This window comes from Lissotriton helveticus, chromosome 2_1, assembly GCF_964261635.1.
Source record: "Lissotriton helveticus chromosome 2_1, aLisHel1.1, whole genome shotgun sequence".
NCBI lineage: Eukaryota > Metazoa > Chordata > Amphibia > Caudata > Salamandridae > Lissotriton > Lissotriton helveticus.
Window position 1 is genome coordinate 525,420,312 of NC_136059.1, and position 22,697 is coordinate 525,443,008.

Below are 22,697 nucleotides of genomic sequence, written 5' to 3' on the forward strand. Positions count from 1 at the left end.
TTCAGTAGAAATCACAGTAGAAGTAGAATTTGTTCACCTGGCTATAAAAAAACATACTCTTTAGTTTATTTTTAAAGCTCTATCATTCAGTACCATCTGGAAGGAAATAATTTATAGCATCATGGGAAATTTTGCGGAGGTAATTTAATCAGGGCAGACTTGGAACAATCAGGGATGCATTTGATATATCAGAAATTGTAGTATTAAGGTGCTTCAGGAATTTATTTTAAAGATCTCTTTCATTAGCTTATAAATATTGTTGGTGATCTCTGGAATTAAATCTTCTTGTAGAATACCTAGATTGTAGTTTTGAATCATTGGGTATAATTTGCTCGGTTGAAAAAGAGCAACATGAAAACTAGCCACCTCAACTACGTGTTATGTTATATTATAATATTTATACAGCACATGAAATGCCCCAAATGGTCTCGTGGTGCGAAACACAGAGAATTCCTGAGCATAAAAAAAGTCCTATGCTGGGACCCACCAAACATGGGTCCTAATCTTAATTAGCCTGGCCTTAAAGGTCTTCCTGAAGTGTAGTAGGGAAGGTGCCTTTCCCCCCCCCGAACAGGTCAGTTTAGTTTTAAGCAAATTAACAGTTGGGCCCCTGAGGAGCATAAGCAGCGTGATGGAATATTGTTGGTGGGATTTTGTACTAAATAGTTTGTCCCACTTTGCTGTACTGCTTTCAATACTAGGCAGAGGAACGGAAAAGCAGTTTTCTTCTCCATCGGTAGCCAGTGCAAAGACCCAGAGGCAGAGGAAAAGCATGGGTGCCTGTAGCAGTTTGTATGCCACACTCTGTAGCCTTTGCTACTTCAAGAGACTCACATCTAACTCTAGATAGAGAGAGTTGCAGTAGCCCTGGTGACTAAGTATGGTTGCTTGGACTGGACCACTACTCGATGGGCAGTTCTTGGAAGAAAGGACAAGATTTTCCTGAGCACCTTTAGCAGGTTGTTGCAACTCCATTTCATGCCAGGTCAGTTCATTTACTAAACGTCTGGATTCACACCTCCCTTTATACACATTATATTTCTCAACTCAGAATTGTCAAATGCTTCCTGATTGACCATTAATAGTTTATTGGGTTGGAAGCCTTAATGTAGATATTGCTGATCCCTTAGTGGCCTTTCTAACATCAGATTTGTTTTTAGAAACTATGTTAACTTCTCCACACTATTAGTTCAGGTTTTGTTCGCAGATGTTCACTGTGATAATCCTCCCGCTTCCTGACAGAAGTCAGTGGTTGTTAAGTGATGCTCTGCCAGTCAAGTGCCTTTGAAACTTGTTGACAATGAGGAGTGACTGGGTAAGATGAGGCTGTGGGTTGCTCTCTGGCTACTCTTTGGGCTGATAGCCAAATAAACCTGCATTTATGTTCTTAAGAGCCTTATATCACCAGAAGCAGCATCAACTGTAATACTACTTTTCATTTTGAATTTATACTTAAAAATTATTTCTTGATTGGAATTTGTATTTCACCATGCAACATATCTTTGATCAGAGTTCTTCACAGAGGTACATGGCAGGAAACTGCATCAGAGTGTAACAAATAGTAATACACTCTATTTGAAAGTAGTTGGAATTTAGCAATACTGCCAGGTACCACATGTGTGAGTGAAAGTTGAGTAGAAAGGGTGAGAGGAAGTAGGTGGGCAGCTCAACAATAGTAAGCCAAATCACTTGACTCACTATTACAAAAGTCACCATGTCAGCGAGGTCCTTGATAGATCTTGGAATACATTTTGATAATTGAGGAGCGGCTCGCCTTGTGAATCAGTGATTCTTGAAAAGAAGGCACAGCTTGATCAATGATATCGTGACAGCGCTCTAGCCAATGTGTCTCCATTTCTTTAACTTTTGCTTACTGCCCTATGAACCAGACCGGCCAGGCTTAGCAAGAAGTGTGCTTGTATGACTCAGAGTGTATAACAGCGCATTTAAGTAATATGTTTATTCATAAACTCTTAATGAAGGAGTTTGTCTGAAGTAATTAGTGCAATGGCTCTTAACATCTGGTAATGGGTTGTCAACCTGGATATTACAGTACCTGAAAGACATCTGTAAGTAGTGATTACTTATTTGGTCAGCTGATCTAACAAAACCAATGCATGTAAATCAATACGACTCTAGGTACTGTGCAACTTTAATTGTGCAGCATGTGGGCTACATGTAGATGTTTTGTGCCCTATAGGTAAGTACATTTTATTTTGAGGGCAGTTGAGTTACAGGTATACTTCATATTTCTAATGCTACACAATTCCTATAGTAAGTGTTCTATTAAGCACAACGTTTAGTTATCTGTATTCAATCTACTTTACATGCATACTATTTGAAGGTATAATATTTTAAATTTGTTTCACAGTTCAAAGTGTTTACATGGCAAATAATCACTTCCAATTTGCTGAAATAAACATTTCCCTCCAATTTCAGAGCGTTGAAGAAGGAGGCCCAGCATATCACTCAGGACTGAAGGCTGGAGATTTAATCACCCATTTAAATGGAGAACCAGTGCATGGACTTGTTCATACAGAGGTTATGGAACTGCTGTTGAAGGTACAATCTTTGGAGTAGAAATGTGGCTGTCTTAGATGTTTTATATACTCCTAGTTACAAAATATGTACACATCCTCCCTTTGTTATACCGTAAGCCAAACATGATGCAGGACCTGTAAGGTAAACCGTCTCTATAATACACTTTTAAAATGAGGTACTTTGTGTTTACATCTATTGGTATCCTTGAGCCAGAGCAGCTTACAATTTTAGAGTATATTTGACCTACAGGTGCACTTATTTTCTTACTTATTGATGCTTACCTACAAGGCATTCAGAAACGTCTCCGTTCCGCTTTCTACTGGATCCTGTCTGACAATGTTATTCAGTATTTTGGGGTTTGGTAAACCTTTACCTCTTTAATTTGTTTCAGATTTTTTCTTCTATCAGAGTTTGCATGCCTTAGATCTCAGAAGAAGAATTGTCATTTACAGAGGCCAATAGTCGGAAAGTAGGCAGCATGTTTGTGTTCATATCCAGATTGTTCTTGGCTTGATGAAATTGACACTATCCCCAGAACACATTGAGGGTTTCTGCAGTATTGTGCATATCATGGAGAAGAAAGCTACAATATTCCTTCTCACGACTGTGGCTACTGAGAGTGCCATCAGGCAGGGAGCAGAAAGCTGCAACCACAGCCGGCACCCCAACAAGGAGGGCAGGGTGGGGTTCAGGCATGAGCAATAACATGGCATGTCTAGCCAGCCACAAGTGTGTGTTTGGAAGAGATTGGGAAGGAAAAAGGAAAGGAGCCAGAAGCTGAAGGAGCCAATGTTGAAAGGCAGTGAGGGAAAGAGGTGAAAGCAAGGAACAAGAACATAGCGAGGACCCAGCGTCTGGTAATTCGCAGATAGTTAGCAGTATTCAGACATGTAATTCAGCTTGAAATAGTTTTCTCTGTGGAGAAATCACTTTCCATACTCTTCTGTGAGATATGAGGGCATTTCATACAATTTCATATCTGGGATACAGAATTGCCACTTTTGTAGAAATCGACTTCAATATTTTTGAGGATTGGAATGCCCATGCTAAAACTTTGTAAATAGCAATTAATTTACAGCTTTGTGGGTGTACCAGCCACTTTGCATAGCCAACTATTTCACCAGGAATGCACCACCCCATGATGCCGAGGGGGCCACGAGGAAGGTATTCAACGTCCTCAAGTGGAGCTGACACCTAGGATTGAGGACACACTAACGTGTGGGGGTCCAATTCAGACTTTATTCAGCAGGAATTAGTGCGCTACATTTAATGGTAAATTGGGCACTACAACTCCCACAAGTCTTTCAATTGCCTTATGAGGGGCGGGTCTTTGTACAAATTGAAGGGAGTTGGCCCGCCAAAGCACGAACTTTCCGAGCCCCTGATGAAGAAAAAACTCGAAACGCGTCGGCGTTAGGGAAAGCTGCTCCATTAACCTGCATGCAAGTGTGTCCATACCTACAAAATAAAGGCTGGTAACCTGGTGCCATATCTCGAGTGTGTCCTAAGTGAGTTACCGTGTTTTTGTTATATATATATATATATACACACACACACACAGTGTGAAAGGCTTACAGTTTATGTATATGATATATATGTTCACTGAAAAACACAGTTAAAGGTCAGTTATGGTTCAGAGAACATAATACCTAAAAAGTGCTGAAATTAGGCACCTATGTGCGCACAATAACTCGTGGCCCTACTATGTTTTCTCTGTGGACAGTATATTCTAAGTGCTATCAGCTCTAATGAATAGTTGGGGAGCATGAGTTGGTGGTGTGCATCGTGTGTTTCACAGGCCAATTGCAAGGCTTTTTCAGTTTTGGGTTTGCTAAACAATCCTGTTTTTTATATGATGTACCACATTCACCTGATATGTCCTCAATCTTCACTGTGCACAAACATTGGCAAGGGCTTGGGCCCTCCCACCGCAGCTGGATTCTGTGGTAGGTGGTCACAAAGCATGCCTGGCCATTCACTGGGCTTATTTCGCCAGCCTCCAAATGTTATGCAGTTCCATCAAGCAGTGCTAATTGAGAAAATAAAGAGTAGGCGAAATATTCTAAATCCCGGTCAGTTTTTATGCAGTTTCCTCAACTCATACCAAAGGTATTAGTAACCTCCCCCATTGGCTCTTCAGATAGCCTGAAATACCTGCACTGGGTGTAACTTGCTAACTGCCTTCCATATTTTAAAGAGATTCAACCGACCGTTCCAAAATTATAAACAAATAAACATTGCATTATTCCCCCATATCTTTGCCCCTTAATTTACATAAAAATTGATATGCCAGTAGAAAAGGAATCCTTTTAAGTGTAAATTTCTCACACACTGCCAAAACGTATTAGCAAATTAATACTTGTTTGCTCCCTTTTTAACTAGCCCCCAATGAGTCTGCATACCCTCAAAAATACCAAAAGATGGCTAAAAAGGCTAAGTCTTTGCCAAATTTCGTGCAGATCCATCAAACATTGTCAAGGTCATTAGCAAATATTGTTTCTCCCTTCTAACTTGACCCATCATTGCATCTTCATATAACCTGAAATGCCTCTACTAGGTGCAACCTGTTAACAGTCCATGATATTTGATTCATGTGCATCAAATAGTGCCAAAGTTATTAGAAAATGGAAATGGTATTGACCTTCCTTTAACTTGTCCCTAGCCCCCCGCACCCAACCTTTCCGTGACTGATTCATACATTTGACATACCAATAAAAAATGAATCCTGACAAATTAGCAAAATAACACTTTTTTGCCACTACCTTTTTAACTCGCTCCCCATGGATATGCACACATTTGTAAATACCAAGAGTAAACAACACATTAAATGACTGCATAATGTTATGCATATTGTTCATAAAGAGCAATGTTAATGGACTGATGTAAGTAGCATTGTGAAATAACCAACATTTGTGCAAAGGTCTCTGGGCAGTAACATCAAGGTAAATGTGTATTGTGAAATGTGAGAATTTACAATAACCCCCTTATGAAATTAATTCTAGTCATTTTGCCTGCAGTGTGGAAACAAGGTCTCCATCAACACTACCCCTTTTGAGAACACTTCAATTAAGACCGGCCCAGCTCGGAGGAACAACTATCGCAGCCGAATGGTGAGGCGCAGTAAGAAAACCAAAAAGAAGGAGAGTCTTGAAAGGTTGGTTACCTACAGATTGGTGAATTCTAGGCTACCTGAAAACTAACACTGTTTTTTACATTAATGTAAATTGATATTTCTCGGTTAAAACAGGCATTCATTGTCTAAGTTGTAATCCATGGGACGGACCATACAAATGTATCCTGCTTCAATTCAAACAGATTTGTTTACATTTTTAAATGTAAACATTTTGAGGGCTATGTAGTCTGTTCTTCTGTTTACACTCGATGCTGTGTTAAAGTTCAAATAATTAATTTGTGCATGCACTTCTTGTACGTAGGCAGGGCCGGCTTTAGGGCGCTGACCTGTAAAGGGGAGGGTGGGTACTGTGTTTAGAAATAACCTACAATTTAAAAGCACCTGCTGCAGAGTTCCTTGTGCGTCCAGCTTTCAGGCAGCAACAAAAATATCGAGGTAACTCTTCTGATTAATGTTCCTGTTAGAGAGAGATCGGAGTTTAGTGGCAGTGTTGACTTGACATAAAGTAGCGCAGAAAGTTAATATACCTGCTGCAAAGAACAGATCTGTATTTAAAGTGGACAGCTGAGTGAATTAGTAAAACCAGCCTTTACCAGCACCTTAAAACAAACTAAATATATGTAAGAGATGGGGTATGGATAGATGAGTAGCACCTTTGCTGGGTGGTAGTGAGCGAATCTGAGAAGGTCAGGGGAGGAGGCGGGTGCCAAAAAAGATTGTTGCACTGTTGCCACTAGCGCTAAAGCCGGCCCTGCATGTAGGATTCCACTCTTCTGCAGGGTAATTCTGCACCAGTGCTGCAACTCCTTGGATAGCAGGTTGTGTACAGAGTTTCAGTCGTAGTCTCACTTGTCATTGGTAGCATTGAGATAGTGAGGCACTTTTTCGCTCTGGAGATTCCCTTGAGCCAAGCACCGCTCATTGTCTGAGCGTGGTGTCCATAACTGCAGTCTCCTCTTCTGGGCATTGTGCTTAACGCCCATTGCACCAAGAGATTGAGCGAATCTTCCACCAGCAGTTTCATTATTGCGGCGTGCAACAGTCCACTCAGTTATTCATTTGAACCATGGTCATTTGAAATCTAGTATACTTTATCTTTAGAAAAATTAATCTGATAGAGACATCTAGCAGCAGATTCCTTAACTTAGAATATCCCAAAACGTCAGACTGGATCCGGATTTTTTTTCTCTAGCAGTACCTCTGCACGCCGGGGGGGCGTCGTCGCCCAGCTCCATCCTGACGTCCTCCACGGAAGTGACATCAATGGAGCCATATAAGCCATAATTTGTGTGTCTTGTTTGCGGCAGATTTCGGCAACGGATCCACACGAGATCTGTATGTGGTACTTGGGTGAGCACCATGTCTCCGCCTAGTGCAACACCTGCTGGCAGCTGAAGCCAAAGTCCCTGTGGGAACGACAGATGAAATTGATATCCGCCCAGTTGTCATGGTCAGAATCCTCACGATGCTGGCCTCTGTTTCCAGCCGAAGGATCCAAACGGCGCAGTTCTTCCTCCCACGCTGAGGTTCCTGTTTGGGGCAGATCCTGGAGTGTTCCCGTGGACGTCGCTCGCCTGCCTCGGGTAAGCACCGGAAGAAGCCACGGAGGTCGTTGATGTCGCGCTAGCGTGACGTGTGGTCCCGCCTTTTCCGGTCTTCACCAGACACAGGCCGTCTGGAGTCGGTCCCCACCTACCCACCGTTTCCTGGTGCTAGGGTGACTAGGACCCATATGGAGGCCTACTCCAGGGCTCTGCAGGCCATCTTTGGGTCACCCCCTCTCCCTGGTGTGCCTTCGGGCACCACAGTGCGGGTAGGGATTCAGGTCGGGGGTTTGCTGGCGGGTTCACCCTCGGCGCTGACCAAGTGCATTGACTCCAGTTCCGGGGTCGGACATGGCCTGAAGGGGCATCCCACGCTGACTTCTAGACCTCCTGATGCGTCTTCCCACAGTCCTGTGGGGCTCCCTGCATTGTCGCTGGATGGGACTGCAGCACAGTGTTCGACCTTGTTCCTTCCCACAGGCTCCTGCCTTGGGGGAAGTCGGGTCGACACCGGGCAGACTAGTCCTCTTCAGGGGCCGTTGGCGCTTATCCAATGCTGTCCTGATGTTGGTCGATTCCAGTTCCGTCCCCGGCTGTTCCTCTGCTAATGGAGAACGTGACCCCAGTGGTTCTCCACCCCCAGGGTTTATACCATGCTCCACGTAGGAGGGGCCCATGGAGCACTGCCTGGCTCATTTTTCCACAGGGCCTCTGTCATTGGGAGGATGGATTAGTCTGCAGCCATCCCCAACAGATGATATGCTGTCACCACCTCAGATGGTCATGGCGGCTAGCGCAGACTTTACGAGTGCAGTTCGCAGGGCTGCGGATATCTTGCAGATGCAGCCGCCCTCTGTCCCCCTGCCTTCATATCCTTTGTTGGATCTTCTCCACCAGGGCACGGTGGATGTGGAGCCTTTTTGCCTTTTGGTGGGTCGTTGTATGATGTCCTTCTGGGGACTTGGCCAGCTCTCATTGGCTGACCCTGTGGATCGTGCTATTATTGCACATTGCCATCGGCCGGCTCCAGATGACCCTTCCTGTTTTTCCCTCCATCCTAGGGCTCAAGGACTTGTAGTCCAGCCAGCTCTTCCCTCCTCTCCACCACCGTTGCTTCCTCCCACTCGGGAGTCTAGGTGGTTGGAGTCGTGTGGCTTCAATGTTTTTGAATCCACCAGCTCATGCCTTTGGTCGCTGAACACGACCTGCGTGCTTGCTCGGGCTACTTCTGCCCTTGGGCAACTCCTTCCCTCTTTGCCAGAGGGCCCTCATGCTGACCTGGTTCGGCTTATTTGGGATGGCCACGACATGTCACAGTTTTCCGTCCGGTCGGCCATGAACACCACTGACTCTGTGGGTCAAGCTATGGCCAGGTCAGTTGCTCTGCGTCGTCATACGTGGCTATGCGATGGCAGTTTCCCCGAGAATTTTCGGGAGAAACTCAGGGATCATCTGCCCTTTGATGGAGCCCATCTGTTTGATGAGCATGCTGACTCTGCGGTCCGGTGCCTCCTATCTGGATTTCCATGACTGTCAGGTTTTTAGTCCCCTACAGTGGACTTGTGTTTTCGTGTGCAGTGTTGTCACCGTTTTATGATTTACGTCTCTGGTTTCAAGACATTATTTCCCAGACAGGTTTTATGGCTGTTCAACCAGGTTTTTCCTTTCTTTCTTTGGTGCAGCTGGGCCAGCTGTTTATATGGTTCTTTTTGATCTCTGCCTATGAGCTTGTCTCAAGAGTTGTCCCTTGCTTTTTATAGGGATGTGACATACCCTATGTGGGGTATTTGTTCACTATTGTGTAGCTGCTCTTCCTTGCCAGGAAGTTTAGGAGGTTCCCATGGAGCTCTGTTTGTTATTGTCTGTCACTTTGGGGATTTTTCCTGTGGGTTATGCTGTGGGCATATCCCTTTGTTCCATGCTCCTGCTGTGGTCGAACGCCTCCTCTGTTGAGACCCACAGACTGACGTGGGCCTCTCCTGGAGCTTTCTATTGCTGCCTATGGTTGTTCCGTTGCACTCTCATGCGTCTGTGGACGCAGTTTGCTCCGGTGTATTGTTGGGGTTCTGCCGTATCCGACTCACTCCAGGGGGTTTCACGTCCTCCTGCCTTGGATTTGGCTCATCTTTCTGCCCCTAGCGCTGTTGGCTGTCTTGGGAGTAGGTACATGTCCCTGTGGGTGCTTTGTTCAGTTCCGCTCCGGATCGTTTTTTTCTGTATTCTGGGCGGGCACTACATGTGGTCCGCACTGTGTGTGTGTGTGCTATCACAGGGGACCCGTAGTGTTCCTTGAGCCATTGTCTTGGCTGCATTCTCTTCCTGTGGTCTTCTTCCCTGGTGTTGGGAAAGGCTTGGGTACAACCTGTCGGGGGTTTACCTATGGGCGGTAGAGTTTTTTAAAGAGCGGATCTCTGGAACGTTTTACCTTGTGCCCCTGGCTTTCCTCTGATGGACCCCAGCCTGGGCTCAGGTTTTCTGTTCGTTGCACACGGCTCAGTTGTTCTTCTCCTGGCCCTTGCTGCGATTTTCAACAGGCGTATTCTATCTCCGGATGATCTCTGGGGGGAGAGAGAGAGAGCGAGAGATATATATATATATATATCTATATATCTATCTCTCTCCAGCTCCTGGCCTGCCGATCCTCAGCCGGACACCCAGGCACGGACCTCAGCACGCTCCAAAACTACTTCAAACAGCTCGAGTATTGTGCAAATGCAGTGAAGAATCTATTATTCCAAAATATCCACAAATTGAACAGGCATAGTGCCTGCCATGATGCGTTTCGCTCGCCTCACGCGAGCTTGATCACATGACGTGTCACGTGATCGGGAAACTGATTAAGTACCGAAATAACAGAAAATATGCACCGATGGCTTTAGAAACAAATCGCCATATTAGTGAGAACAGAGTGGCGAATGGCTCGAAATCTAATATGTACTGAGCCAGCCTACTTAAAATCACATTGATGAACTGTACAAATAGCCCTTTATACATAGTTCTAAAATTCTTGTGAAAATAATTGTAGTGCAAATTCGTCCAACAAAAAAAGTGCAAATTTGTGCAATAAACATATTAAAAATGCATGAGTCATAGATGGTAAATCTTCAATAAAAAATCTTGACTAGCAAACATTGCCCGACTAAGAAATTATATGACCGGGAGGAGGAGCCAAGCTGGCGACCAAGATGGCCGCTTAGGCTCCCGGCTCCGTAGACCTCCTCATCCCGCTACGAAATCCTGTTATTTATCCTGTGCCTGTGCAACGTTCCCGCAAAGATGAACCGAAATGATGCCTGATCGTGTGATCCAGAGTGATCCACCAGCTACGAAACCGGAGAAACATCGTCTTTAAGTTTGCGGCCTGTATCAGCCTTGGAGCCGGGGCCCCGAGTAGGAGAGCAGCCGGCTACTAGTTGAACAACATCGGCCACCTGAGTCTGGGAGGGGTCGGTCAACCGGCACGGAAGTGACATTATGCCTGATTCCTGCGGTGCACATCTGAACCACCTAGCGGCATAAGTGGAGCGCGTTAACGATACAACCGAACCGAGTTGTTCATTTAATCATCGGAACCTTGGGTGTGAACGGCCCGAACATTATCTACAACGCGGCCCAATGGTTGCGGGCATCTTCTGTAAGGTCGCTCAGAATATCCTCACACACCGATGAGTGTAAATGTGGGTCATCACTTCATTGTCTTACTGGATCCGCTTCCACAAACTTGAGGGATAGATCATGTCCGAAGGGAACAACATGGTGCCCAGTATCGACTTGTGTATGTCTCGGTCCCACTCCTCTGAAGTGTCGGGAAAAGATCGAGCGGAATGTTTGGGATACAATATCCTGTCTACGGGGTCTTTGAAAGTGGGAATGAATATCGCTATCAAGGGAGAAACAGCGGCAATATCCAGGGATGTACCATCGGTCGGAGATCTCATGGCGGCTATCTTTGGCCTATATTCTTCCCTGGATGGTAGCGCCCAAGCCCTAGAGAAGAAACTGGACGCTGCTACGTTGGCACTGGGGCAAATGAGACCAGTTTCCCTTCGAATGCACGACACAATGATTGACTCGACACCCAAACCCAGCAATGCGGTTGACCCCGAGACGCGAGAGACACTGGAGGTTCCGAACTATAACATAGCTGAGATTCGAGTATTGGGACTCCTGGATGACTCAGTACGTTTAATATCAGCACCAAAGGTGGGGAATCTGCGCCGTACTGTGCTCCTGACGACTCACCCAAAGACTCAAATGTGCCTTGATAATGTGACCCTCTCTCCCTTCCCGGAACTTGTACAACTGGACTGGAAACTACGTTTTGAGCTCTTATCGAGGTGGATGGAACTCAGTGTCAATAGATTTGTTTGTACTCAGTTGTTTCCGGCTGGCCTCTGTGTACAGCCCAACGAACTATCCTGGTCCTTCTGGTCCTCTATAATGGCGACTGTTTGGCTGAATTTCATTCGTATGCTTGATCGAACGGGCCAAGGCTGAGGATGTTTTATCATTTCAAGACATTTATCTGGCTGGTGACTGTACGGGACACACTTTATAATGATGGTAACGGAAGGCGCTGTAAGCAAATAACGAATCCCCTGATTTTAGACCGATTGACAGCTTGTTTATTAAGTTTGTACATATAGGGGAGGCTCAGAGTTAGCGGGAGGGAGAGGCCGGGAGCCTGTTTCGAAGGTCCTCCTCCATTCACTAATTTTTTAGTTTCTGTAGAATAGATGGGGCGACAGGCACACTGCTAGTTGGGGTCGGCGTAAGCTACATGCAGGGGTGCAGGGTGGGGGGAGGGGAGTTCCGCACGTTGCGCTGTTTTTGTTTCTTTTCTATTTTTTCTTTTTTAGTATTAGGGGCGATATGTATTTTGTTATTCTGATCTGATTCTTTTGTATAGAGAGTCTCTGAATCTATCCTGTTCGTGGTTTTAGTATCAAGGTGCAAAGCAAGCTTTAATATCCTGATTTTGTGGGTGGCGGGACCGGAGGGCCGCACGATTAGTATACACGGTGGACTCTAATTGTTATGTACTGTCGAAAGAGCTTGGACGTTGTGGTATTCGGGTCCTGTCCATTGTACCGTGACTATCCTGTTTTTTTAATAGTTTGAATTTATGTTTGTAACCGATTGTATTGCACCTGATATGCCATTATTGTATTGTTTGATATTAATAAAAAGAAATATAAAAAAAAAAAGAAATTCTATGACCATGTATAAAACATCAAAAGGAAGTGCAACTATGCTGCAGGTAGTGGCTACGTACAGGAATGACATATAATCAATAGATTAGAGTATTTAGATGGAAAAACCACTGCATTAGTGCAAATATGCAAACAAATTATACAGTACTGAATTAAATGGCTAACTAAATTACGTCACGTAGGTCATGAATACAAAATAGCACAAATATTATGTAATATTGAGCGATTGTACGTTATACAAAATGTGATACACTACGTGTTGGATCAGAAATAAAGTCCAAGTGCAAAATTATTCATAAGTCCATCATTGGCTATGTCTAATAATACCTAGATAATATTACTATACTGACAAACTTTGATGTACATAAATAGTTATCAATGCATCCATGATCTCCAAATAGTCAATATACAGGAGTCCTGTATCTAGACTTGCTTACTCGGTAAAGCAGAATTCATCTTCAGTCATAGTATGCTTAAGATCAGCATAAAAGAGCACATAAAATTCATAGATATACCTCTCTCAAAACATCAATATCTTGCTAAGTTAAATCGGTTAAAATATCTTGCTCATACATTGATTAAAACCAGTCTGTAAAATCGAAATATTGTGCGTATGTGCAAATTACGCAAACCCAGTGCAAAATAAGTGCTGTGCAACCTACAATTTCAAAAGCGGCATATATACATTATTCAAGCGTGAATAATAATAATGTGCTACTTTGTCTGAGTGTTACTGACTTCTTCTTTGATGTGATAGTCAGTGTGTTAGTCAGTTTTCCCGCCTGTTGCGTGGTGGCTCGGTCTTCGTTCCGGATCGGGGGTTTGGGGTTGCCCTCTTTGTGGTTGGACTGTATGTCCTGCTACTTTTCATAGAAGCCAGTGCCATTGGTACCTCTTGGGCAACTTTCTATTCTCTACGGGTATTCTTCCAGTTTACCCTTGGTTGTCACTTTTTCATGTATTTCTGTATGCTGTGTACACACAAGATGGAGCAAGAATGTGGGTTCTCCCTGCAGAGGTTTCTGGGGAGTGTCCCAGGTTCCTCTCTGTTTCTCTCGTTCTCTCCCTCATGGGGGATAGATTTGGGCATGTTCGGCTTGCCAGTGTCCCTTGGTCGTTGAACCTAGGGGTACGTTTGCCTGGTTGGCTACCTGGTGCTGTGCTCGTCTTCTCGGTCGACACACACATGCTTTTATTGTTACGCTTGATTGAGCTATGCATTGTGTGGTTCTCACTGTACACAATGTCTGTTTTGTGTATTCTTGTAATTTACATCTATGTATTTCCTGGCCGTCGTAATTTGTATGTCTCAGCATGATGCTCTCTGCCCTGACATGTCATTTGTTGGCACCTGATGTTGTGCCGCTCTGATTGTGTGTTCTGTAATTTCGTTTTGTCACTGTCTAGCCGACACTGGGCTTGTGCCGTCCTCTGACGAATTACGGTACCTTGCTTCCCTTGCTCATGCTCAGCCCTGAACCTCATGGTCTGGTGTCAGCTAAGCTGGCAATGCTGAGCTTTATAGGCCACGCTTGGATTGCAGCTCCCACCTTGTTGAAGTCAATGTTCTTGACGGACCACTTCCTGTGGGAACTTGGGGTTAGGTTGCAGACCCTCCTCCAATGGGGTATAGCTTTCGTATCTATTCTAAGTTAAGGAATCTGCGGCTAGGTGTCTCTATCAGATGATAATACTTCGGTAATGATGTATCTGGTAGAGCCCCAGTCTAGCCGCAGATTCCTTAACGCCCGCCCATCCTCCCTGTTATGTGAGGACCTTTCCAGATGGGGTTTCTTCCACCTCGCCTTCTTACAGGTGGCTTTGGTCTTTGTGAGGGGGGCTCTAGTTCACCTACCTCCGGGGCAGGGTGTGTCATTCTGTTTTGTGCACACTGGCTCTCCAGCCATTCTTGTTTTTGGGTGGCTAGGTTCTGTGCTTCTCAATGCATCTCCATCCGGGTTCTTCCGGCATGGAGACACTCAGGTTTTCCTACCCTCCCTCCGCCCTCGTTTGTTTTTCAGCATTTCTCCGGGGTCTCCTTGTCTATGCTGCAGTCGATTGGGTTGAGGTTCTATTTGACTATGCTACAGTTTCTAGGTCATTGTGGGGGGTGTGGTGACCATTATATGTGAATGTTCCCTTCTGGTCACTTACCATGAGTCATGTTGTTCCAGTCTTGTGGCCCTTTTCTATTTCATCCTATGGTTACAGTCTGTCTTGCATACATTTCCATCCTGTGTTTGCTACCTACCTTTTGTTTGTCATGGCATTCATTTCCACTGCCGTTGCCTCTTGGGGGGGCACAGCTCTGCTCTTTGGTGGGAATTTTCCTGGGGTGGGTGCTCTGTTCGCTCCCTTCAGTCCCTTCAAGTGTTGAGGGCTTTTTCAACCTGGCGTTGTTTCTCATCATTCTATGATTTCAAAAGAATTTCACAGTAGAAAAGTGATATCAGCACGCTGAGGGGGACTTCTATGGCACCATTGACGTCACTTCCGTGGATGACGTCAGGATGGAGCCAGGCCGCCCCCCAGCGTGCAGAGGTACTGCTGGGGAAAAAGTTTTCCAGATCCAGTCTGATGCCTGGGGATATTCTAAGGAATCTGCGGAAAACTGTGTCTCTACCAGATACATCGTTACCAAAGGTAAGTAACTCATTCTTTAAACTAGAGCATTTTAAAGCAGGTGATATTCACATAGATTAATTTGAGCAAACTAAATCTGAGTGTTGCAAAAGAAATCTCGCACTACTGTTTGAACTCTCACTTTGTTTCTCATTATGTGTGGTTAAAATAAATTGCAACTGTAGTTGCACAAAAAAAGATAATGCATATGAAAATTTGCATATTAGATGTGTAGGTAGATGAATAGTACATTTCATAAATTGTTATTAGTATTGTCTCTCTGTAATGAAAACTGATCTGTATACATTGTTCATGCTGAAGATAAATAAAAGGTGGATACGGTTCGGTGTTTCAAGGACAGGACGACGATCTATAGCATAACAAGTTTGACCTGGAATGTTTACTCTCTTTTCTGCTAGGAGGCGATCCTTTTTCAAAAAGCTTGCCAAGCAGCCATCTCCCCTCCTTCACACCAGTCGTAGTTTTTCTTGCTTGAATCGATCCCTGTCTTCTGGAGAGAGCCTTCCTGCGTCCCCCACCCACAGTCTGTCTCCCAGGTCTCCGACACCGAGCTACCGCTCCATTCCTGATTTCCCATCTGGTGAGTTCAACTGATTTCATAAGTGGTTTGTCTTTTCAGCTTTGCCTTTTATAAATATTATAAGTTTGTGGTCCTTCGTTCATTCAAGGTTACACAACCTGGAAACAGCAAATTGATTGCTCTGACTCTATGATTCAAAGAGAAGATATATTTACTTTTCCTTGTTCCCTCATCACATGCGTATGCTGTTTATGGCCCAGATGTATGAAGTCATTTAGCATTTCTTACTGAGCCCAGTCACTATTTCGTCCCGTTAAGAAATGCTAAATGGCCTTTTCCAGATGTACAAAGGGTCAAAACCAGTTACAATTTGCGATTTTTACCAGGTACAAATTGCAAATTGCGACATCGATTTAGAATCGCAGGTAGGGGTTGGCTATTTGCATTTCCTAAAGCACATATACGTAGCATTTGGCCATTTGGGCATTTAGACCATGCTATTCATCATCATCAAAAACTTTATTTCGATCTCTGCGGATCATAAAAGTACACCATAAAACAAGACAAAATACAGACAGACAATGCAAATAAGACATTTAAATATAAATAAACAGTTGCAGCCTATTTACAGTCACAGCTAGACAGTTCAGTCAAAGTGCATCGGTCTTTGTGCAAAAAGGAAAAAAGTTCCCTATAGTAGCAGCATAATTGTAAGAATTACATCATTATTTACATTTACGAACTTAAGACTACATTAAAAATATTTAAAAATGAAAAAAAATCAGTGTGCTAATAAAATAAGAGACGACCCACAATAAAAAACTCTTAAAAGCTTTAAGGAGCCTCATAATGTACTACGTCATAAGAGCTACACCATAAAAACTTTCAGAAGAATACTTAGTGCGCCTGATCCATGCAGCCATTAGAAACTTTGCTATACAAAACACAATCATACACGTTGTATTTGTCTTCATTATTCTATATGCCTCCGTATATCTCCTTACTCCCAGATTTCTACAAAGGGGGGCAATCCATTTGTCGGGATTGGGAGTATAAGGGGCGTAAGAATAGAACATGTTCAGGTGACTGTGTGATCTCTTGGCAGCAGGGGCAACATTCTTCAACACTCTCCCTTACTTTACACCAGTTTCTTCGGCAGTGATTAAGGGGTAGACAACCATACCTAAACTGTAGGTACAGTTTTCTCGCTAATTGAGGTTCAATGTCATCCAATGTGAACTCAAATAGCACAGTCTGTTTAAAATTCATAAAATCAATCGAAAGTGATCCCTTACAATTTATTATCAGGCCAATTTCGATAAATCCCCAATACACAGCTTTAAGGCTAGATTTATTTGTCTGACTCAGGGTTTCTTAGTCACTCCAGTGGGCAGCCAGTCCTCACTTAGCTAACAGATTCTTAACTGTGAGCATCCAGGGGTTCTTGTCCACACAGGATACTGACACTAGCTTATGGAGCCCCACCCTATAAGAGGCAAGAGCTGCAGTGGTCCACAACCGGTGCCAGAACATAAGTATCTGCAGACCAATTTTGTGTGACACCCTCTTCTGGCCAACATCTAAATAGAAAGTACTCATCGGAGTAGACATTGGAAGGTTCACTAAAGATCTAAGAAACTTATGTTCAATGGTTAGGAAATTATTACAGTTGGAACAACCCCAGAGCTCTGCACCATATAAGGTCGCACCTAGGGCTTTAGTGTTGTAAATTTCTAATGCCGGAGACAGCTTTCTAGATGTAGTTCTCTTTTGAATTTTCACTAGCTTGCCGTTTAATATGTCTGGGTTAACTGGGTTTTGGCCAACTCATATTCTATACCCAGATAATCAAACTCTGTCACTAATTCTAGTGGTTCGCCGCCCACATACAGTTGTTTCTTACATTTGGTCTTCAGGTTAGATGAAAAGAGCAGGCATTTTGTTTTGGAGCAATTTAGCTCCAGCCCCTGTTCCGAACAGAATTCCTGAAAATCATCCAGCAGCTTCTTAGAAATGAGCAGAGTATCATCCACAAATAGGAGAGAAGGGGCCCATTGCCCTCCTATTTTTGGAGCGTCACAACCATCCCTGCTCAAACATCTGATGACATCGTTGATAAAGAGGGTAAACAGGGTGGGTGCCAATAACCACCCCTACCTAACTCCCCTATCAATGTGAATCACTTCTGTTAGGGCCCCATTTTCATCCCACCTTACTTGTGCCTGAATGTTAGTGTGAAGTCTTATTAGAATGTCAAGAGGAGGGGCTGGCACTCCCATATTTTCTAGGACGTTTTGCTCTTGGTACCATATCAAAAGCGGCACGTAAATCCACAAAGGCAACATATAGTTTGCCCTTGCGAATGGTGACTTCCCTCCAAAAAATGCACATAAAACAAAAAAAATGGTCCAGGGTGCTTACATGTTCCCTGAAACCAGCCTGCCACTCTGAGATGATATTCCCCTCTCTGATCCACTCCTGAAGGCAGGCAAGGACCTGTTTACATTTTTGTTTTGTAATGAGTTGATAAGGCTGATAGGCCTATAGTTCACCGGAAGAGCACGACCCCCCTTCTTACAAATAGTCACGATCTCTGCCAACTCCCACGAATGGGGTATTTCCATACCTGAGAGAATACTATTAGAGAGGAAGTTGATGTATGGTCCACATACTTTAAGATCATCTTTGTATAGGTCGCTAGGTATCCTATCGGGTCCTGGGGCATGGCCAGAAATACTGGAGCTAATTGCTACTTCTGTCCCACTGAGTGTAAATTGCAGATCATTAGACTCACATTGTCCCCCACTCACAGCTGCAGTATCTCTATCGTTGAGCAACCTAGTTATCTGTATACAGGTGGCTGGAGTGTGCAACCCACTCCTCTGGTTGGATACAAAAGTGGAGTACAGGTTTCTTGCCCCCAGACATAATAACTACACTTTTCCAAAAGTCCCTGGTGTCCCTATTTACCAAAGGGTCATGCAAATCTGACCATAATGATTCTTCCCACTCCTTTTTTGCCTTTTTAAGTACCGCCCTATGGCGAGCCCTAGATTTCGTAATGTGGACCTGGGATTTAGATTTAATTGCATCCAGAAGCTTGCCTTTTGCCACTCTACAGCCATTATTATACCAGGACTCAGTTTTGAGGCAGAGATTCTTCTTGTGTCTTTTTTCACCCTGGACAACTCTAATTGTCTCCTCTAACTTCTCATGTGTATGTAAAAAAATGTAATTCCTCATTGTGGTAGGGAGTATAGATAAGAAATCAAATTTAGCCTGAACAAATCCTTTAATAATGGTCACTGGCACAGGATTTATAGTTAGCCAATCATATTTGATGGTTCTCAGGTTGTTTGCAGTCTGAAGTTCACCAATATCACTATAGCCCCTTTTCCCAAAATATGATGTTTCCTTGATACTAAGTGATAGACTGAGAAGATTGTGATCACTCTAAACGGTTGATCACCTCCATGTCCACGACAACAGGCCATAACTCGCTTGGGCTAAGAAGTAGTCAATTCTACTGCAATGACCTGGTCTGTTGAAGGTAGACTTGTCCTGGCGGTCTAAGGTTCACCTACCATTAGTGACTCTAAGATCATACTCAAGGGTGAGTGCCAAAAGCTGACTTGCTTTAGGTGCCCATCTTACATTGGGAAAATCTAAGTTAGGTATACCCCAATGATTATCCAGGTCAGTGGTCAAATCATGGGGGGCAGCCGCTATTGGCTCGAAAGTTGTGTTGAAATCTCCCGCCATCAATATTAAGTCTCTTGATCTCGGGGTCAAGAGCTGTTGCTCAAGTTGTTAGATAGTTTGTGTTTCATTATTTCTGCCCTCTACCCTATTATAAACATTAATTAGTTTTATGGACAAACCTGATGGAAACAAAAGTCTAAGGGCGAGGATATCCTTTGAGCTACAAGGCAGAGTGCTAATAGTGCTTCACAGCGAAGTCTTAACCCAGATACCCAATCCTCCTGAGGGTCTTCCTTTTGGGCTCTTATTCGTGTCAACACAAAAAGATGTATATCCATTTCTGTAAAATGGTGCAAGACACCAAGTCTCCTGAAATAGGCATACATAGGCATACATCATAGGTGTCTATAAATTCTCCCCATTAGGCATCAGGCAAAAGTTTGGTCAGTCCTGCAACATTCCATGAAGCTATCCTCACCACAGACTCCTGGGCTGGTTCTAACTCACATGGAATGAGGGTAGCGTTTGGGTTACTGTCTTTTAGCACAGTATCAATTTCTAACCTCATTACCCCTTCTTGCCTATATTTGCAGATACTGGACTGCCCAGAAGCAGTCTCCCTGTTGCTGGGGAGATCCCCTTCTTTTATGAGCAGAAACAATGAGTTCACAACCCCATACTTCCACATACATCCACAGTGCAAGGGGTACTGTGCTCGAGTCACTCATGATTTCTACTATCTACTCCAGTCCCTACACCAGTACCTCTGTCGGTGCACACCATGGTTTCAGAAAATCAATCAGAGTACAAAATTTGAGCTGAACAACAGTATGTGCCTTTGAAATTGTGCGGGCTTCGACCGCCAGAAGTCCCTCTACTATATCTTGGTTCACAAATAAAACCCGGATATGATCGTGTGTTCCTTCTAAAGCTGTAAACCTTTCCACATTTACAATATAACTCCTAATTATTGAGTAACAGTGTCTGGTTTCACGAAACCATTAGGTAACTTTATTTAATAGGGATACTTTGTTTTCCCTTGTCCCAGCGGGCAGCTTTGGGACATGAGTTAAGTAAACGACTGCCCTTTCACCTCCCCCCGTCATCCCCCATTAGTTCATGGCCAATGGGGGTGCACAACACTCTTGTCCTCCCCTCCACTGCTCCTTACTAGCGGTCCCATTCACCCCGAAAGGTCTCTCTCCATACAGGTTCCCTGGCGGCATTAGGTCAACAGCCTTTTTCCCACCATATTGTCTCACAGGTGGAGCAGGGTGAGACTGAACACCGCTGTCAAAAGGGGGACAATACTGGTGTAGGGTGTGAGAAAGAGAGTTAGTCTTGGCTTTTTTCGCAGCAGCGACCTCTCCCCTATCATGACACATGTAGGTATTACCGTACCCCCCGGCACTATTTCCAACAATGTCAATGAAGATTTTAACTTGTTGTTTTAACTCTGTGATGATTTCCATCATACTCCACAGAATAGTCAGGGTCTCAATATTAATATGGTCACTCCCTGGCATAGCACAATTCTCTAGATCAAGCTCAGGGTTGGCGAGTACAGAATTTGTGTTGCTTCATTCTACCATTAAAGACTCGTTAGTTGCAGATGCATTGTTAACCTATAACCCCCCTCTGGTGATGGTGCTGGCAATTGCGATTTCAATAGTGGCTTTTCAAACATTTTATAAATTCGCTTAGTTGGGGAAATTTGGTGAACCATCGAATTTGTGTTGGTTAGCACAGGTTTGGAAATAATATCCGTACATTCAGTCAATAATAAGTAAATTTGGGAGAGGACGTCATCGTTTATCCTTTGGTGCCCTAAACGCCCCATCCACAGCCTTACGCTTACCCATAACGCAAATTCGATCGAGTTGTTAGGTAAGTAGATTGGGCCTACCCAGAGTGTCCCAACCAATCCTTTAAGAAATATTGCAGGACAAAAACAGGACAGTACCTGGGATTGAATGATTAAATGAACAATTGCAGGCAATGATCTTCTCACTGTCATTCGTTCGTTTGGTCGTTGGGAGCCAAGAGAGTGGGCCCAGCCCAGCCTCTTACAGGCTTTGACAGGTGCAGACTGGCCCGGGCTTCGTCTGGACGCGACCTGGGCAAGCCCGCGCGTGGCCCACCCAGCAGGAGCCTAAGGGAGATCTTGTAGGCGCATTTCTTACAATTTCCTATTAGGAAATCGCATTTTAGGCAGTGCAAACCATTTTTTACTTTGCTGATTGGTCGGAATGCAGTGGCATGTCCTATTTGCAATACCCTAATAGCGATTCCTATATTATAGGAATTGCTATTAAGGAATCACAAATTTTGTACATATCCTTTTACTTATCCTAAATAGCGATTCCTACAGTGTCACTATTTAGCAACGCATCTCATCTTCTCCATAGTAAAAGTCTAAATGAACATTTATTCAGCTTTAGGATCACAACAGGTCATCTTGGTTCATCCAAAATGCACTTTCGTGTCCTTGTCAGTGCAGTGTCGTTGCCCAAAGTTCTGCTTAGAAGCCTGGTGCTGCCGCTATTAAATGTTGGTGTGCTCAATACCGTGGTTGTGTATGGAGGCCAGTGCCAGTCTGATATCCAACTCAAGCTTCTTTAATCTACTACCAGATGCATTCTAACCCTTTATGTCACTCTTGCAGGTTTATACCTTTTGCCTTTGTTGTTGGGTTTTCCGCCTTTCTCTTCTTCCTTTTTTTCCTACTTGTGTACTTTCCCCTCATTTGCTCTCAATAAAAGTCTGGTGAGGATAAATAAGTGCTGGCGATCAAAAATGAGTGCAGATGAACCCTACTGGCAACCAACAGCTCAAATTAAGCAATGGTTATTATTATACTGTTGGAAATGGGGGTCTCTAGTAGTTGGCAGTGGTTTGCACCAGGTCGAACACATACCCTTTCTTGTACAGGGAAGGTTTAACTTATTTATTGTTGATCCTTAGAGTCGGACTGTTGAAAGTCACCTCTGAGATGTTGATGCTACTATTATCCATGGATAGTTTTATGATTGATATAGACAAACTAGGAGGTATCTGAGGCTTCATGTAACTGCCTTTGTAGTTTGATAATAAAAAGTTAATCAGTAGATTCCTTCTGGTATTGTGGGTAAAGGAACAGGTGATCAATGCACCATTACCGTAATCAAATAAATCATGTACAAAATTAAAATATATAATTTATCATCATAGTTATGTGAAGACATGGTGCCGTGCACATGGGTAGCATCTTCAAACTATCCCTACAAGGCCACAGATGTGCTACATTTCAGGAGCAGACGCACACACAAACAGAATGCCAGAAACAAACTCAATAATTGGTTAAAAGGCATCCTCTTCATAAAACTTTGCTATGCACAAATCAATGTGATTTCGTGTATGGT

At 43.8% G+C, this 22,697-nt stretch overlaps 1 protein-coding gene across 6 annotated transcripts in view; it reads left to right on the forward strand.

The window, feature by feature from the left end:
* The window catches only part of MAST4 (microtubule associated serine/threonine kinase family member 4), a 1,958,993-nt gene that overhangs the window by 1,924,767 nt on the left and 11,529 nt on the right, over positions 1 to 22,697 (forward strand). For all 6 annotated transcript variants that reach the window (XM_078675181.1, XM_078675182.1, XM_078675184.1 and 3 more), the window contains 3 exons: positions 2,440 to 2,562; positions 5,559 to 5,695; positions 15,473 to 15,654. In XM_078675181.1, coding sequence (XP_078531307.1) covers positions 2,440 to 2,562; positions 5,559 to 5,695; positions 15,473 to 15,654 — 442 coding nt within the window. The remainder of the gene's footprint in view (positions 1 to 2,439; positions 2,563 to 5,558; positions 5,696 to 15,472; positions 15,655 to 22,697) is intronic.